Consider the following 19,184-nt stretch of genomic DNA (forward strand, 5'->3'; position numbering starts at 1 on the left):
TTGCAGCAATTATAGTCTCCTATATCTCTTGTGTTCTGTTTATATTTGTGGGTCCATGTTTTTCCATGTCTTGTTGATCACCAGACATAGTAGAGGCTTTTCTGATATTTGCTGGGTTCATAGTTTAGGCAACCCGATGCTTTCAGTTCAATAACAAATTAATTGCCCTGTGGCAGTCTGATCCCCCTGGCACCTACAAAGATTGTGTTTAACCTGCTGAGAGTGGCTCTGAGAGGTCTGCTGGCTTGTATTTATAACTCGCAAACAACTAATGAGTTTGTGTTGTCCGCTCGCTCATTTTGCCACTGCCTGCCAGTGCTATAGCCTCACCGCTACCGGAGGGGTCAGAGTGCAACCTCAGGACGGGGATTCTGTACAACAAGATGAAATGAGAGTATTTTTGGCATCCTAACCTGGACAGTTATAGATTTCTGCATGAAACAAATAGTGCACTTCTCTCAATAGGGGTTATCCTATTGGCCGCGGATTTGCGATAAATTATTGCATATGCCATAATTTGGTATCCTATTACCGGCGATAAGTTTCCATAGGGCTTATCACGGATTTCTCTTCATCAACTCAGGGTTGGTGATAAGTAGTGCAAAATCTCTCTTTCTCTTACGTCCTAGAGGATGCTGGGGTCCACATTAGTACCATGGGGTATAGACGGGTCCACCAGGAGCCATTGGCACTTTAAGAGTTTGAGAGTGTGGGCTGGCTCCTCCCTCTATGCCCCTCCTACCAGACTCAGTTTAGAAAATGTGCCCGGAGGAGCCGGTCACAGCTAGGGGAGCTCTCCAGAGCTTTTCTAGTTAGTTATTTTTAGAGTTTATTTTTTTGCAGGAGGCTGTTGGCAACAGCCTGCCTGCAAAGAGGGACTAAGGGGGGGAGCAGTGTCCGCCCTGCGGGGTCTGAGCCACTGTCTTCCGCTGACTGGACACTGAGCTCCAGAGGGGTCTGATCGTTCTCCGCCACAGGGGACCGCTCGCCCCAGCAGCATGCCGCCACCCCCTTACAGTGCTGAAGAGTGGTGAGTGAGACACCGACCCCCCCCTAGCAAGGGGGGGGGGGGGGCGGTGTGAAGATGGCGGCAACGCAATATTAACTGCGCTCCTGTGAAGGTTCAGAGGCACATGGTGCGGCGCTGTGAGGGGCGCCCTGAGCCAGCGCTTACCCCACACTGGTCCACAAGTCTGTCAGGGTCCGCGGATCTCAGCCAGCAAGTTTTACCCCAGGCCAGTATAATCTATGAAGAGTGGGAAGACAGCGCCATTAAGAGGGCGGAGCTTCTCAGAGTGGACCCAGCAGCGTTCCAGCGCCATTTTCCTGCCTGCACACCGCTGGATGGAAGATCAGGTCCCTCCACAGCAACTCCAGCTATCAGTACACGGTACCAGGGTGTTGTAGAAGGGAGGGGAGGCTGTAAAATGACTGTGTCTCTTATTAAGGGACACAGTCTGCGCTGACAAGGGGTCTCCCTTTGCTGAAAGCACTGAGTGTGGATTGGCTCCAATCTCTGTCTCTCTCTTGCCATTCTTGGGGGGGGGAAACTCCGTCTGCCCCCACGTGTGTGTGTGTGTGTGTGTGTGTGTGTGTGTGTGTAGTGTTTGATGGTCTCCTTTAGCTATGTCCAGGGACACTCTGTCATATGCTGCAGAGGATTTATCCTCCCAGGATGATCCCATTCCATGTAATCAGGTTAGCACTGGTTTAGCACAGATACCAGCAAGGGAACCAGAGTGGTTTTCCTCTATCAAATCTTGGATTTCTCAGATTTCTGACAGGGTTGCAAGTAATGAATCTGCAACCCAGGTATTACAGAGCTCTATGGCAGTATGGCCTGGTTCTGGTACCTCAGGATGCCCTGTTATATACCCCCACAAACGTGCGCTTGTTCCTGTCACACAAGACGACGATACCGATTCTGACACTACAGATGGTGTTGGGGATGTGTTGCGGGCGTCCGCATCTCTTGCAAAGGGGGTGCAATTGATGATAGAAGCTATCAGGGATGTGTTAAATGTTAATGATACCACTCCTGAGCAGGCTGAGGAGACTTTTTTCACTGAAAATAAAAAAGCCTCGCTAACCTTCCCTGCGTCAAAGGAATTGAATGCTATATTTGAAAAAGCATGGGTAAACCCTGAGAAAAAATTCCAGGTCCCTAAAAGGGTCCAGGTGGCATTTCCTTTCCCTGAGGAGGATAGGGAAAAATGGGAAAACCCGCCGATTGTTGACGCCTCTGTGTCCAGACTCTCAAAGAAGGCGGCTTTACCTGTTCCAGGATCTACCGCCTTAAAGGAGCCATCTGATAGGAAAATTGATAACACGCTTAAATCAATGTATACTGCTTCAGGGGCCATATTACGTCCCACTATTGCTACTGCATGGATTGCAAAGGCTATAGTAAAGTGGTCAGCTACCTTACTTGAGGATTTGGATACGATGGATAGGGATGATGTTGTATTGTATTTTCGCAACATACATGATTCTGCAGGTTTTATGGTAGAATCCATGAAAGACCTGGGTTCCATGGCTGCGGGAATATCTTCCATGTCTGTTTCAGCTCGTCGGGGACTGTGGCTGCCCCAGTGGTCGGCCGACGCGGAATCCAGGAAAAGTGTGGAGTCCCTACCCTACACAGGTCGGCTCTCTTTGGGGAAGCTCTAGACACATGGATATCCACCGCTACAGCGGGTAAGTCTCCGTTTCTTCCCTCAGCAGCACCTGCTCCAAAGAAATCCTTCTCTTCATCTGCAACGCAGTCCTTTCGGCCTAACAAGCCTAGAAAGGCCAGACCGTCCAATACCTTCTTTAGGGGAGGTCGGGTTAAGTCCAAGAAACCTGCTGCGGCAGGTTCCCAGGAACAAAAGCCTGCTTCGGGTACGCCAAAGTCCTCCGCATGATGGTGGACTGCACGCCCCGGTGGTGGGGCCAGTGGGAGCGAGACTCAGACACTTCAGTCATGTCTGGGTATCGTCCGGCCTGGATCCGTGGGTGGTAGATGTTGTCTCTCAGGAATACAGGCTGGAATTTCAAAGTCTCCCTCCTCATCGCTTTTTCAAGTCAGGCTTGCCAACTCTGTTGGAGGGCTGCACTGTACTACAAGACGCTGTCCAAAAGCTGGTAGAGGCACAGGTCATTGTGCCAGTACCACCTCACATGCTGAACAATGGTTACTATTCGAACCTTTTCGTGGTACCGAAACCGAATGGTTCGGTCAGGCCCATTCTGAACCTAAAATCATTGAACCCCTTTCTAAAGGAGTTCAAGATGGAGTCTCTCAGGGCAGTGATATCAGGTCTGGAAGAGGGGGAATTCCTGGTATCACTGGATATCAAGGATGCGTACCTCCACATTCCGATCTGGCTGCCGCATCAGGCTTATCTCCGCTGCGCATTGCTGGACTGTCATTTCCAGTACCAGGCCCTGCCATTCGGCCTCTCCACAGCACCGAGGGTGTTTTTGTTTTTGTAAACACATTTTATTGTATTTTCAAAGGAGAACAAAATTTTACAGTCGCAATGGGAGACACTCCCTGCATTAGGTACGAGTAGACACATTATCAGAAAATATAATCAGGGAGTGAGAGAGAGAATCATATTCCCTTCAAACTACGGATTTGTTAAGACAATACAGACAAACCAAGAGACGAGACAGAAAGAAGAGGACGTAGAATTGGGGGGAGAGGGGGAGAACTAAGATAGAATGGGAGGGGGGGGGGAGGGTTAGACCAAGGATACCAGTGTACAGTGTATTATAAGGAAATGGGTCACATATAGATACAATCTTAAACCGTAAAGGAGAGGAAGCATTTGCCGGAGTATATATGTCCATAATGTTGTACCAGATTCCAGATCATGGTACCAAGCGAAGAGGTGGCATAGCTGGAGGTCCTCAGCAATCAAAGTGGGATTTTATTCTGGACCAGTCTTGGTTCCCAAAGTATAGCGAAAATGTTTGTTTTGATTGAGCGTCCAGTGAGCACAAAAACGAGTCCCATGTGATGTGGTATGAGGACATGGACAATGAATCATTGAGAAGCAAAGATCGCATGTCGAAATACATTAACTGGAGAAGACGAGATTTCAACTCTTGTATAGTGGGAGCCGTTTTTTTAATCCAATGGAGTAGTACTAACTTTTTTGCCAGAGTTAAAATAATGACAAGGAAGGGGACTCGTGTATGGGGGCGAGGACCCAACTCCCAACCGTCAAACCAAAGTAATAAACATGCTTCAGGTGAGGGAGAGAGCGAGGCATTAAGAATTTCGTTGATATAACCTATTAACTTACACCAGAATCTATATATTTTGGAGCAACCCCAATAACCGTGAATAAACGTTGCATTAGACATAGAGCATTTCATACAGACACCTAGTTCATTACCGGACATGTGTTTCCTCTGGGCAGGAGAGATGTAGGCCCTATGGATAAATCTAAAGTGTGTCTCCTGTAAGTAGGCAGATTGCAAATGTTTAGAGTATGAGAAGTATCGGGAGAGCAAGAGATCGGAGCATGTAGTGAGGGAAGGTATATCCGCGACCCAACTGCAGAGTATTTTCTTCGAAAGTAGGGTGACCTCTAGTTTGGCAGAGATGAGCCGGGGATAAATGTAGTGAAGTCTGTATCCTATGACTGGACGGGTGTAGTATGATGTGTGTGTTGGTCGGAGGGGAAACCGGGCGAGGGAGTGATTGCACATAATGTCTGACCTGGAGGTATAGGTAAAACATGCTGTTGGGGAGAGCGAACTGTCGCTGGATATCAGCGAAAGGCAGGACATTGCCACCTGGGTCGAAGACCTTGTTCACGAGAGCCACACCCTTTCGTCTCCAAACCCGGAACGCAGGGTTGTCCAGGGAGGGGGAGAAGTCAGGTTTACCCCAGAGGGGGAGATACGAGTAAAATCGAAAATCTCTTTTCAGTTTTTTGTGAAGACTTATCCAGTTGATGTAAGTGTCATGGAACATGATATTGGAATACACTTAGTGGGGGATACTAGAGGATTTGAGGTGCAATAGAGCAGCGGGGGAAAGAGGAGAAAATATGACATTGTCAAGTGCTACGTCCGTGAAGGTGGAGTCATCTAGCAGCCAGTCACCAGCATAACGAAAGAAGACAGAGGTGGTATATGATTTTAAATCAGGTATCCCCAGGCCCCCCAATTTTTTAGGAAGCATAAGTTTGGCCAGAGCAATTCGGGGGCGCTTTCCATTCCATAAAAAAGAGGAGATGGCGGAGTTGATGGAGAGGATATCACCATTGGTGAGGGCAACAGGCAACATTTAAATCCTATAAAATATTTTGGGGAAGATAACAGTCTTCACCGCCGACGCCCTCCCCAAGAGAGACAAAGGAAGATGGTTCCATGACAACATCAAGGCAGTTACTTTTTGAATAATATGGGAGAAATTTGCCTTATACAAGTCCTCTACCTTGCTGGTGACATGAACCCCAAGATATTTAATTTGAGACAAATTAATCTGAAAGCGGGAGCAGAAGAGAGGTCTAAGGAGTATGAACCTATCGGCATCAACTCCGATTTTTCTACATTTACCTTATGGCCGGAAACTGAGCCAAAGGCTTCGATCAGGGTCATAATGTGTGGGATCGAGGTAAGTGGGTCAGTGATGAAGAGTAGCATATCATCTGCATAGAGGGAAACTTTTAATACACAATTGGAGATTTTTATACCCTTAAATCCAGGTGAGTTGCGTAATAGGATGGCTAGTGGCTCGATGGCAATTGCAAAGATGAGAGGGGAAAGAGGGCACCCCTGTCGTGTACCCCTGAATAAGGAGAAGCGGTCTGAAATCTGGCCGTTACATAGTATCTGTGAGATGGGATTGGAGTAGAAAAGTTTAATATATGAGATGAATGTAGAGGAAAACCCAAAATTAGACATTAGGTATTAAAAAGGTGTGGCCACGGAACAAGGTCAAAGGCCTTTTCTGCGTCTAGTGACAGGATGACGTCTGGAGGGGAAGTGCCTGAAGAGTGTTGTAAGTGTTGCACTGCCGATATGACCTTCCGCACATTCAGGACCGAGTGTCTCCCTGAAATAAATCCGGTTTGATCCGGATGTATAATAGTAGGTAAAATCTTTTTAAGCCTTTCAGACAAAATCTTAGCTAGAATCTTATAATCCGAGTTCAACAAGGAGATCGGCCTATAAGAGGCTGGCAGGGTCAAATCTCGCCCTGACTTATGTAAAACTCTGATATAAGCAGCATTAAAATACAAAGGGGCCTGGCCCGACCGCAATATGTGATTAAAAACGAGCACTAATGTGTCCTGAATGTGCGGAAGCATCAGCTTGTAGAAGCTACTACTAAACCCATCTGGGCCCGGGGCTGTGCCCTGTTTCAAGCACCCAACCACGCACGTGATTTCCGCTGGACTTATGGGGGCCGTCAAATCTGTGTCTAATGTCGTGGATAGTCTAGGGGGGGGGCGTATTCCGAATCAGGAAGAGGAGTGGGAGGGTTGAATGTGTCATTCTCAGGGGAGAGAGAAGGGCCAGGCGAGTAAAGGGAAGCATAGAAGTCCTTGAGGACTGAGACACTCTGGACATTGGAGGATGTTAGGGATCCGTCTGGTTTCCTTAGGGGGTGAACTAAAGAGGAGGGTCTCGTGCCGTTTAACATGTTAGTTAGCAGTTTACCGGACTTGTTCCCAAACTGGTGGTAGCGGTAATTAACCGCATATAAGGATTTATTACCTCTACTATTTAAGTATTCATTGAAGTGAGTCTTAGCAGAGAGGTATACTTGCTTATTAGTCACAGTAGGGCTTTGGCAATAAGCTGAGTAGGCAGTAGATAACAGACTTTGCAATGCTAAATAAGAGGCGGCATATGATTTGTTTAGACGGACCACATATGACAGAATGTTTCCCCGTAGGACCAACTTAGCTGCTTGCCAGAATAGAGGGGGATTGTCAATCGCGTGGGACCGATTATTTGCGTGGTTTTCCTCCCAACTAGTTTGAAGCATCGTTTTAAATTCCAAGGAGGTCAAAAGGTGGGATGGGAAACGCCATATGATTTTGTTAGGGGGTTCGTCAGAAACGTGTAAAGAGAACCACTGCAGAGAATGATCCGAAAAAGAACAAGCGGCTGCGCTGAATATCAGGAACGGAACACAATGTACAGAGAGCCAACGTAAAAAATAACAATGTTTATTTGTAAAACATATAAAAAGATTAATTATCATATGACCGGTGAATAATATGTATATATAAAGAACATTCACTAGACGTGAACTGGTGGTCTGTTGTAATAACTCAGCTTTTTGGGGTGAGAAGTTCCGTGTTCAACTAGTTAAATCATTGATAAGTACCAGGTGTATTAGTGGAATCCTTGTAAATTCAAAGTCCCTCAGTTGAAATTGAGATTCAATACCTTTCCAAATGGGCTGGTGAGAGCCGAGCGTCCTCGGCTTCAATGTCCTGCAATGCCCATATACGCTGTGCAGCGGAAAGGAGGAGACCGTCTCTCACAACCCGGTCGTGGCGGCGTACTTGCTGAAGCCGCTGATGTCGGATGCTGTAGACGGAGGGTGCAGCGGGGACCAAGGAACACCTGGAAAAGTTCACCTGAGCCGAGTACGGATAGGGGCGGGTCCTGACGCGTTTCGTCACGTTCACGTGACTTTCTCGAAGGTAGTCTACCTGCGCTATGACAAACCTGCCTTCCGTGTCAGGAATCATTTTAAGAAGCTCGCAGTGGAGCTGGCGTTTAATCAATATGGCTACTCCACGTGACCTGGAATTAAAAGAAGCACTTGCTAATAATTTCCACCCCAACATTTGTAATTTCAGCATTTCCGCGGGAACCAAGTGTGCCTCTTGAACAAAAACAATATCTAAATGTAATCTATTGCAGTACAGCAAAATTTTCCTCCGCTTCGCGGGGGAGTTAAAGCCCCCCACATTTAAGGACCCAATCTTAATTTCAGCCATATTGTGTACACAAGCATTGTAATCTGAGTTGTAAGGTACCCAAGGAGAAAGAGCGTATAACTAATAGAGCCCATAGGGGGACAATGGGGGAATAACAGAGGGGGGACACACAAAGACAGAGACAAAACACTAAGGAACACGTCTAGCACGTTCAGGACAGCTATAAAACAATCGCATAACTTCCGGAGGCCCGGAAAAATTTGGAGAACCAATGGGTACAGAGAACAAACCAACATAAACCCGGAGCAATACTCCCTCCGTGCCCGGGGAGAATTGAGATCATGAACCTCATCGTAAGGCGGGACAACCTGTAATGAGGTAGGAACCATGTATGAACATAATGAATGGAATTTGCAAAGACTTGAGCCACAAGCTTTGTGACAGAACAGCTTGCATGCGGTGAGAAGCGACAGTGGAGCGATGAAAACTGGTGAGCTCCGCAGTGTCAATTAGGGTCCGAGATGTCCGCATCTGAGCGGGAGCGACCTTCACAGAGAAAATCAGCAGCGTCATCCGGGGTGGTAAAGTCATAATGCCTATCCTTGTCGAAGATCCGTAACTTAGCGGGGTATATCAGTGCAAATTTTCTCTTGTCGGCAATGAGCCGGGTGCATATATATGGGAGAAGGCACATCATGCTTTCGTCAATTCGGCAGAAAAGTCTTGAAAAAGTCTGAGATTTTTGCCTTCCCAATTCAGGACAGGCCGTTTCCTGGAGGCACGCCATATTTCCAGCTTATGTGTGTAACTCAGACATTTAAAGATGGTCACTCTGGGGCAGGTGTCAGTCGGACGGGGAGGGGGGCCAATACGGTGTACCCTTTCTATAACCATATCTTTACAGGCATCTTAAATGCTAAGGAGGGTGGGTAATGTGTGAGTGACAAAATTCTCCAAGGAGGCCCCTTTTAAGGATTCAGGCATCCACGATCCTAATGTTATTCCGTCTGGAACGATTTTAGATTTCCTCCAGCTTATTAATAAAGGCATAGTTGTCTTTTTCAAGACGTTTAATTTCACACTGCATGTCAGCAATATTGTGAGCCATGGATCCTATTCTGTTCTCCGCTGTGGAGACCCGTGTGTTTAAGTGTTGCAGCTGCGCTGTAATGTCACTCACCGCCTTTATTCAGCAGCGGGCCCATGGTGGATGAGATTGCGTCCACTAGATCCCCATACAGAAGCAGGCTTCTTGGACGCCGGGGAGTGTTCGAGGGAGACGCCATCCGGCGCCATGACAGGGACCGCTATTCTCTTCACTTGTAGCAGCGCCTGCTGCTGCTGCGAGCGTGGCGGCTGCGTGGCAGTCACAAATTTGTCCATCTCAGGTGGACCTCAGGTGGGGAGGATAAAACTGGTGAGGTTTGGAGGCGGTAAGGCCTTGTAAAAGTGGTAGTTTGGCCGGGCACTTAGCGGAGTTGTGAGAAGGAGCAGCTCACTCCATGCACCCGGAACCGGAAGTCCAGCACCGAGGGTGTTTACCAAGGTGATGGCGGAAATGATGATTCTCCTCCGCAAGCTGGGTGTGAACATCATACCGTATCTGGATGACCTGCTGATAAAGGCATCTTCCAAGGAGAGGCTGCGGCAGTCCATTGTCCTCACAACGCGACTGCTCCAGAGTCACGGTTGGATTCTGAACCTTCCAAATTCACATTTGGAACCAACCCAGAGGTTTTCATTTCTGGGAATGATCCTGGATACGGAAGTGCAGAGGGTGTTTCTTCCGCAGGAAAAGGCGTTGGTGATAAAAGCCATGGTCCGGGATGTCCTGAAGCCAGCCCGGGTGTCTGTTCATCAATGCAATCGCCTATTGGGAACGATTGTGGCCTCTTACGAGGCTCTCCAGTACGGAAGGTACCACGCTCGGTCCTTCCAACTGGATCTCCTGGACAAGTGGTCGGGATCTCACCTCCACATGCACCAGAGAATTCGTCTGTCGCCAAAGGCCAGGATTTCACTCCTCTGGTGGCTCCAATTGTCTCACCTTCTGGAGGAACGCAGGTTTGGGATTCAGGGCTGGGTCCTTCTAACCACGGATGCGAGCCTTCGGGGCTGGGGAGCAGTCACTCAAGGAGTAACCTTCCAAGGACGGTGGTCAAGCCTGGATGCCGGCCTGCCCATCAACATCCTGGAACTAAAAGCCATCTACAACGGTCGTCTTCAGGCGGCCCCTCTTCTGAGAAATCAGGCCATTCAAGTGCAGTCGGACAATGTAACAACAGTGGCTTACATAAACCAACAAGGCGGAACGAAGAGCAGAGCGGCAATGTCAGAGGTGACAAGAATACTCCTCTGGACAGAAAAGCACGCATTAGCGCTGTCAGCCATCTTCATTCTGGGAGTAGACAACTGGGAAGCAGACTTCCTCAGCAGACACAATCTCCATCCAGGAGAGTGGGGACTCCATCCGGAGGTGTTCAAGGAAATAACAGATCTCTGGGGTTTACCCCAAATAGACATGATGGCCTCTCGTCGTTGTTCCAGTTCGAGGGACCCATAAGCAGTGGCAGTGGACGCTCTGGTGTCTCCGTGGGTGTTCCAGTCACTGTACGTGTTTCCACCACTCCCACTCATCCCAAGAATCCTAAAGCTCATACGGAGAACAAGGGTTCAAGCGATCCTCATTGCCCCAGACTGGCCAAGAAGGGCTTGGTACGCGGACCTTCTGAATCTACTGCAAGAAGAGCTGAGGCCTCTTCCTCTTCGGGAGGACCTGCTGCTGCAGGGGACGTTCGCCTATCAAGACTTACCGCAGCTACGTTTGACGGCATGGTAGTTGAGCGCCTAATTCTTGCTCGGAAGGGCATTCCGAAGAAGGTTATTCCTACCCTCATACAGGCTAGGAAAGGGGTAACGTCTAAACAGTACCGTCGTATTTGGAAGAAATTTGTCTCTTGAGTCCAAGATGTGAGTCCAAAAAGTTTCCTACGGTGGAGTTTCAACTGGGACGTTTCCACCTCTTCCTGCAAGCAGGAGTGGATATGGGCCTGAGTTTGGGTTCTGTGAAGGTCCAGATTTCAGCCCTATCCATTTTCTTTCAGAATCAATTGGCTGCCCTCCCTGAGGTTCAGACCTTTTTGAAGGGAGTTCTGCATATCCAACCTCCCTTTGTACCGACTACGGCGCCTTGGGACCTTAACGTGGTGTTGCAGTTCCTCCAGTCAGATTGGTTTGAGCCTCTACAGGAGGTAGAGGTCAAATTTCTTACATGGAAGGCGGTCACTTTGTTGGCCTTGGCTTCTGCTAGACGTGTATCCGAGCTGTGGGCTTTATCCTGTAAAAGCCCTTACTTGATCTTCTACGAAGATAGAGCTGAGCTCCGGACTCGTCAGCAGTTTCTTCCGAAGGTTGTGTCTGCATTTCATATCAACCAACCTATTGTGGTGCCAGGGGTTACTGACTCCTCAATTACATCAAAGTCCTTGGATGTCGTAAGGGTTCTGAAGATATATGTGAAGAGAACTTCTCATCACAGAAAGTCGGACTCTGTTTTTACTCTATGATCCTAAGAAAATTGGGTGTCCTGCTTCTAAGCAGACTATTTCTCGCTGGATTAGGTTCACTATCCAGCACGCTTATTCTACGACAGGGCTGCCGTGTCCAAAATCTGTCAAGGCCCACTCTACTCGTAAGGTGGGGGTCTTCCTGGGCTGCCGCCCAGGGTGTCTCGGCAGTGCAACTTTGCCGAGCTGCAACTTGGTCTGGGTCGAACACGTTTGCAAAGTTTTACAAGTTCAATACTTTGGCCTCTGATCTGATCTGAAGTTCAGTCAATCAGTTTTGCAGGAGCCTCTGCGCTCTCCCTCCCGTTCTGGGAGCTTTGGTACATCCCCATGGTACTAATGTGGACCCCAGCATCCTCTAGGATGTAAGAGAAAATAGGATTTTGGTTACCTGCCGGTAAATCCTTTTCTCGTAGTCCGTAGAGGATGCTGGGCACCCGCCCGGCGCTTCGTTCTCCTGCAAATGTTGTTTGGTTCAGTACAACTTCGTTTTAGTTGAGTACTGCATTGTTACTTGGTAAGTAATGTTATTCAGCTGTTGCTGAGTAGTTCAAGCTAGTTGTCTTGATGTGTCTGGTATGTGTGAGCTGGTATGAATCTCACCACTATCTGTATAATCCTTCTCTCGAAGTATGTCGTCTCCTCGGGCACAGTTTCTAGACTGAGTCTGGTGGGAGGGGCATAGAGGGAGTAGCCAGCCCACACTCTCAAACTCTTAAAGTGCCAATGGCTCCTGGTGAACCCGTCTATACCCCATGGTACTAATGTGGACCCCAACATCCTTTATGGACTACGAGAAAAGGATTAACCGGTAGGTAACCAAAATCCTATTTTTGAGCTAAAAACACCTGAATGACTAAATTAGGCACTAGAAGTGTTTTTAATTATTTTTAATTGGCTGATAATGACCTGTCATTTTTGGGGGCAAAAAATGCAAAGTGATGGAAATTGGGGTACAAGGTATGGGACAGGTATATTGGGGTGCGTTATGAGTGGGACAAGTGTTTTTAGGCTTGTAGGTGGGAGTAATCGGTCTGTCCACTTTTTAAAAAAATTCCCTAAAATGACCCAAATATATACTTTATACCCATTTTTATGTACCCCAAATTTAATGACTGCACTTATTTTCCTGAAAAAAAATAGCTTTCTATAATTTTTTTAACATTTAAAAAAAAAAAAAAACAGCGTATAACAGCCATTTGACCTAATTTAATTATACAAAATACTTTTATTATAACCAATAATGTTTTCCTATGTTAGTTTTCCATTTTGGGGGGTACAGGCAGATTTCTCCACTTTCTCCTATCTTACCATTGCTTTTGCTGGCTAAAATTATGGCGCAAATCACGTTATCGCCGTTTTGGAGTAGTATAGGTGCAATAAACGGGAGCGCGCAGGGTGCAATAAGCCGCTTTTTGTGAGATAGATGCGATAACGTTAGCCGCGATCGCGGCTAATAGGATACCACCCTATGTCTTTATGAAATTCATCAAGTGTTCAATACCAAAGGATCATACAGTCTCAGAAACCACTTACCGCAAGTTGTCGTCTTGTGCAAATCCGCACTGAAAGCTGTTTGCGCTTTTTAGAGTTATGCATTTTAATACACCTGCCCACGCACCAGTTAAGCCAAACCTGTGAAATTGCAACTTTAATGCTAAAGCTATAGAACTCGCCAACCCTTTTCTTAAGAGTAGAGGTCATATGGCGCCCCAACCTAACACAATAGAGGCGGTTTGGTGCCTGTGATCTGTACATTCTCCAAGACCAAAACTTCTGCTGGCTCGTTTTTCTGCTTTGCAGTCCGTCACCAACATGTGTAGTATTGCCTAGAAAATCTCCATCCCACTGCGGCATAATAGGTGCGTTCTCACCCGCAAGATAACTGCCAGCTATAGAATGAGGGGAGGATCTTACAAATAGAGGGGGTCCCTCCTGTTCTGCTGGCTTAGAGGGCAGGGGGGTAGCTTGGGGCAGGTTGGAGTTCTGTAAAGGGCCTGCAGCACCATATTTAGATGCCCCCCTGTTCTTTGTTTTATCTTCTAAGTATATGACACGACGAAGAACCTTTACTGAGGTTTGTCCAGATCCAGTTTGAATGTAAAACATTTCTGTTGCTATACTCCCCCCCTTCCTAAAGCAACTTTTTCTTAAAAAGCTCACTGCTAATAACCTTAATCATTTTATTCGGATACGGGGAACAGGAGCAGCCCTGTGTTCCCAGAGGGACGCCTCAGAACTTATTAAAACATTGCAAGTGTTTTCCTCCTCGCTGTCTGTTCCAGCGGCAGCCTCCGAGCCTGGATCCGAGCGCAGCAAACCCCCAGGGCCCATTAGATTTAACTTGTTTACCGCACTGATATCTATATGTTAAACGACAGGAGAGTTCAAGTTATTGAATAATTTAAAATTCTGCTCTAATTGGTGTCATATGACCCGGGAAAGGCCACGGATGACGCCGCGGGCACGCTGTGAAATGCTCCTGAATTATTCATGGCGAGATCATTCATTTGCCGGCGCGTCTTGTTCGAGGCAGAAGTTTGTATGTAATAAAGGATAATGCAACACCTGTAAGTATTTAGTTCAGGAACTGGAAGGTAATCTACCTTGATGATGGTCTAGCTGGAGACGTCAGCGTGTACTACATAATTATACAGAGGAGATTGCGCGCCATTTATATGGAGCGGGACTTTGGCACGGTTCATTGTGCAGCTGTTGCAGAACATATTATACATCTCGGGGTTCTGCCCTCCATATACAAAGCGAAGTATCATATAGCAGGGCTGCACCAATGTCAGGAGTTTCGTCAGTCTGAAGGAACAACAAGGACGGAGCAGTTACTTATGTTGTACGGCACTTTGCTCTTTTCCCCCATATACAGATGTCCCCCCAGAATAAAGAACTAACAGTTCATGTTTTCCAGGTCACCTGACAGGTGCGCTGTGTATCACCAACTGTCACATTTGAAAAATCCACAGGTGACCCGGAAAACATGAGCTGCGTGGACAGAGTTTGAGAACCTGCGGTTTACGGTGTCGGCATTCCCTCCATGGTCTCTCTCCGCAGTAGCCGGCTGCTGTATGAAACGTACCACTCTAATTAGCAGTTCTGCAGCCTTGTAGAATTGTATTGGTGGTGTCACGCGTGGGGGCGTGGCCAGCGATGGCGTATTGTCTGTAGAATCTGATTTTGACCATTATGAAATCCGATCGGACACTGGGGGGTCATTCCGAGTTGCTCGCTCGCTGGCTAGTTTTAGCAGCCGTGCAAATGCTATGCCGCCGCCCACTGGGAGTGTATTTTAGCTTAGCAGAAGTGCGAACGCATGTGCAGCCGAACTCTGCAAAAACAGTTTGTGCAGTTTCAGAGTAGCGCTAAACCTACTCAGCGCTTGCGATCACTTCAGCCTATTTGTGTCCGGATTTGACGTCATACACCCGCCCAGCCACGCCTGCGTTTTTGCAGACACTCCCTGAAAACGGTCAGTTGACACCCAGAAACGCCCCCTTCCTGTCAATCTTATTTCGGGCGTCAGTGCGACTGAAAACTTTGCTACAACCTGTGCACAACCACAACTGGCTTTGTACCCGTAAGACGCGCATGCGCAGAAATGCAGATTTTTCACCTCATCGCTGCGCTGCGAAAATCGGCAGCGGGCGATCAACTCGGAATGACCCCCACTGTTCCTTGTGTAATACTTTTTAACAACAATGTAGCAGGATATCTAAGGCCCAAATGTATTTAAGCCTTAACAAGAGATAAAGTTGAGACGCATATGGAGTGATGAATGATCAGCCAATCCGCTTCCAACTGCCATGTCACAGGCTGTTTGAAAAATGATTGATTGGCTTTATCTCTCTTTATGCGTCTCAAGTTTATCTGTTGTAAGGCTTAAGTAATACATTTGGTCTTAAGAGTGTATGTTGTATATCATTCTTCATTGTGTGTATCTGAAAATATATTTTAATTGTCATTTTAAGTAACGACCTATTGCAAGACTAGTATTTTGCTTTTACTAGATCTTTACAATGCGGCCCTACACCCTGGACGACATTTTAGTACGATATGAAAGATTTTGTTATAAAATGAACAATATATCGTTCAGTGTGGAGTCACCGATGATGAAAGATGCGCATCCCCGCAGTCGTTCATCGTTAGTCTATCATCGTCTATCATTGCAAGCCATTTTGGACGATATCAATATTTGCAATGTCAAATCGTTCAGTGTGGGTGTGGTTCATCAAATCAACAGTGTCTAGGTCGACAATGTTTAGGTCGACCACTATAGGTCGACAGTCACTAGGTCGACATGGATGGAAGGTCGACAGGGTTTCTAGGTCGACATGTGCTAGGTCGACAGGTCTAAAGGTCGACATGAGGATTTTTTTTTTTTTGGTGTCGTTTTCTTCGTAGAGTGACCGGGATCCCAAATTAGTGCACCGCGTCCCCTCGCATGGCTCGCTTCGCTCGCCATGCTTCGGGCATGGTGCCTTCGCTCCACTACCGCTTCGCTCGGCACACTTTACCGTTCCAATCGTAGTCCACGTGGATCGTTAAGTATGAAAAAATTTAAAAAAAGAAAAAAATTGTGAAAAACTCATGTCGACCTTTAGACCTGTCGACCTAGCACATGTCGACCTAGAAACCCTGTCGACCTTCCATCCATGTTGACCTAGTGACTGTCGACCTATAGTGGTCGACCTAAACATTGTCGATCTAGACACTGTCGATCTTCAGACCGGATCCCGTTCAGTGTCTATGCAAAAAATCGTGAAGCTGCGTCCAAGGATGCAGCCACTGAAAGTGTTGGCTCACCGTTGCTGCCCCCCAAATGCCAGTAGTGTGTCACTCATCCTGCAGCATTTGGTGCACCTCGAGGGGGATCGTATCCCCAAATCTGCACATGCACAGATCTGCAGCCATTGGCCAACTGCAAAAGTAAGCGAGATAGCGTCTACCTCCTGTCTCAGCATCTATATCTGTTGTTTTTTAACTTCTATGATGATGATCTGTCTCTCTTGCTCTGCATTGGATGGAATATAATTGTGAACCTCAATGTAAATCGTTACCTGTTTTTGTTTTTACAGGTCCCTAAAACTCAGCGGCTACCTACAGCAAGCGAACTCAATGGCTCCTACCTCAGCCAGCAGTGCCGTAAGCCCAGGAGCGAGTCTGAAAGCTCCTGTTCAGCCCGTGTATGCAGAAATAATCCCAGCCCTAGAACCGGCTTCCATTGCAGTCCGGACAACTGTGCGCAGCGGGAAAGCGTCAGCTCCGGCTTACCGAACACACACTTCCCAGACTTGGCTCGCAGCTGCGGCAGTGCCTTACACCAACCGGTGTCTCATTGCTGTGTACACCGTACGGTTCATAGCACCCCAGGAAGATACCCACCCGAATTCTCACTGGCAAGGCCTCCGGAAGGTTGCACATTTAGCAGGTGCTGCGCTGTTTCCAGTCTGAGTAATGGAGTAGCACCAGGAAAGGACGCAGAATACGGGAAAGGAGTAGCCGAGCAGAGGAAACACGAGCTGTTACTGCAGAAGATGGAACTGGAGATAGAGAAGGAGCGGCTGCAGCAGCTGCTGGAGCAGCAGGAGGTGAAGCTGCTGGAGATGCATCAGCAGTTGCAGCAGACCCGGCCGGAGTGTCAGCGGTGAGCTCTCCCCTCTTCTCAGTCACCCATTGTGTATACAGTACTGTGTATCATCCTTTTCTTGTTCCGTAACATTGTGATATACATTAAGTGACGCTTGTTGTACTGTATACAAGAGGATTTTACAATGGTCCTGAACTGGTTTTGGGAAAGTATCTTAAAAAAACTGTTCAAAAAAATGTTTCTAAAGTAATAAAAATTTCTCCTGCAGAGTCCACAGATTATCCACAGGATAAACATTGGGATATGAGGTAGCGTCATCGGATTGGCACCAAGGGATCAAAAGTTTTCGGCCTCCCAGAATGCAATGGGCCAGTCCCCTATATCCCCGCCTCCTGGCTCAGGCAATTTAGTTTTTCTGTTGGTGCGGCAGGAGCCGGACCACGATCTTTGGGCTGCTGATTTTGGCAACCATGAACTTGTTGTTTAATTTATTTTTGTAGTCTTACTTTTTTTGGAGTGTTTTCTAAATAGTCTTACACACACCTTAGAGTCGCTCCAACAACTCTCTGCTGGATTGCGACCACGCTTACCCACGTGTGCAGTGATGTTTTGGTGGGCGTCTGTGTAAGATGTACTAGCAAGTCAAGCTGACGTTACCAGGCTGTGGCCGGAGCACGGGGAGAAGGTAATGCATCAGTTCCGCTTAGCGGGGGGAAACGCAAGACACAGCCGCACTGTTTTCAGGAATGAGACTACCAAACAGTCGCTGAGACGGCTGCCACCTCGGGTGCACCAGCGCTAGGGATTAGTAAGAGGTTGCGATCACTGGGGTTGATGTCAGCAGTGGGGGGAGTAAGGTGGTCGCCCCTCCCCCTGGTTCATGACCAGCTTCCTCCGAGTTAACCACCATGAACTGAGACGCTGTGTATCTAAATGACCCAGTCGCAGCAGAGGCGGTTGTGTGACTGGTGCGTCGGTGTTCACTTGGGCGCCTGTGTTCACTGTGGGTTCACTGGGCGTTTGTGTACACCATTGGCGCCTGGATCCACTCGGCGTTCCTTGATGTATTGATCGATCCTGGAAGCGGGGTGAAGTCTCCCTGTATCCCACTCTCCTGAGCCAGGTGATCCAGCACTAAGGGGGTGATTCCGAGTTGATTGTAGCTGTGCTAAATTTAGCACAGCTACGATCAGGCACTCAGACATGCGGGGGGACCCCCAGCACAGGGCTAGTCTGCCCCGCATGTCCGTTCCGGCCCCCCCGCAGAAATGCAAAAGCATCACACAGCGGTGATGCTTTTGCATTTGAGGAGTAACTCCCGGCCAGCGCAGCTCCTGCGGCTGGCCGGGAGAACCTCTTCGCTGCCCGGGTCGCAGTGGTTGCGTGTGACGTCACGCAGCCGCCGTGGCCACCCCCACAACGGTCCGGCCACACCTGCTTTGTCCGGACCGCGCCCTCCACCGTCCAGCCCCCTCCCGCCCAGCGACCTCCTCTGCCTGTCAATCAGGCAGAGGTGATCGCTAGGCAACGATGGCCCAATCGCACTGCTGCTATAAACTGCAGCATGCGATCAGGTGAGAATGACCCCTTAAGTCTCTACCTACCATTAAGCACGAGTAGTTGGATAAGTGCCTGATGCATATGAGTCTGTAAACTATTGCTGCTGTTTTGTTTTGCTGTGCGACTGAATACGTTTAAAGTCCTATATAAGGTAATGCAGTAATATGTTTCTCCTACGTACTTGAAATGTATCTGTAGTTGAATATGTGCTCATATTGCTTATTATACGAATGTATAACTTGTGACTGATTGCTGACTTTACTATTTCTCTGGCTGGGTCCACAGGATAACATTGGGGATATTGTCGAGCGACAGCGAAAATGGCACCAACACGGTCACGAGCTTTCTGGCCTCCCAGGATGCATTGGGGCCTCCACTATATAGTCCCACCCACTGACTCAGTCAGATTAGTTTTTTGCTTGGTGCGGCAGGAAGCCGCATGGTCACAGGGCTGCTGTGAGAGCAGCCTCAAGCTTTTATTATTTTATTTTTATAGACTTACTATATTGTTTTTTTAAAAGACTTCTCTTAACAGCGTCTTAAATGCATACTAGA

The 19,184-nt window shown here is 47.8% G+C and overlaps 1 protein-coding gene across 3 annotated transcripts in view; it reads left to right on the top strand.

Moving 5' to 3' along the window:
- Nucleotides 1–19,184, top strand: part of KIAA1328 (KIAA1328 ortholog) — a 363,237-nt gene that overhangs the window by 196,301 nt on the left and 147,752 nt on the right. For all 3 annotated transcript variants that reach the window (XM_063958050.1, XM_063958033.1, XM_063958040.1), the window contains one exon: nucleotides 16,558–17,126. In XM_063958050.1, the coding sequence (XP_063814120.1) occupies nucleotides 16,558–17,126 (569 nt within the window). The remainder of the gene's footprint in view (nucleotides 1–16,557; nucleotides 17,127–19,184) is intronic.

The sequence above is a fragment of the Pseudophryne corroboree genome, chromosome 1 (genome assembly GCF_028390025.1).
Source record: "Pseudophryne corroboree isolate aPseCor3 chromosome 1, aPseCor3.hap2, whole genome shotgun sequence".
Lineage (NCBI taxonomy): Eukaryota > Metazoa > Chordata > Amphibia > Anura > Myobatrachidae > Pseudophryne > Pseudophryne corroboree.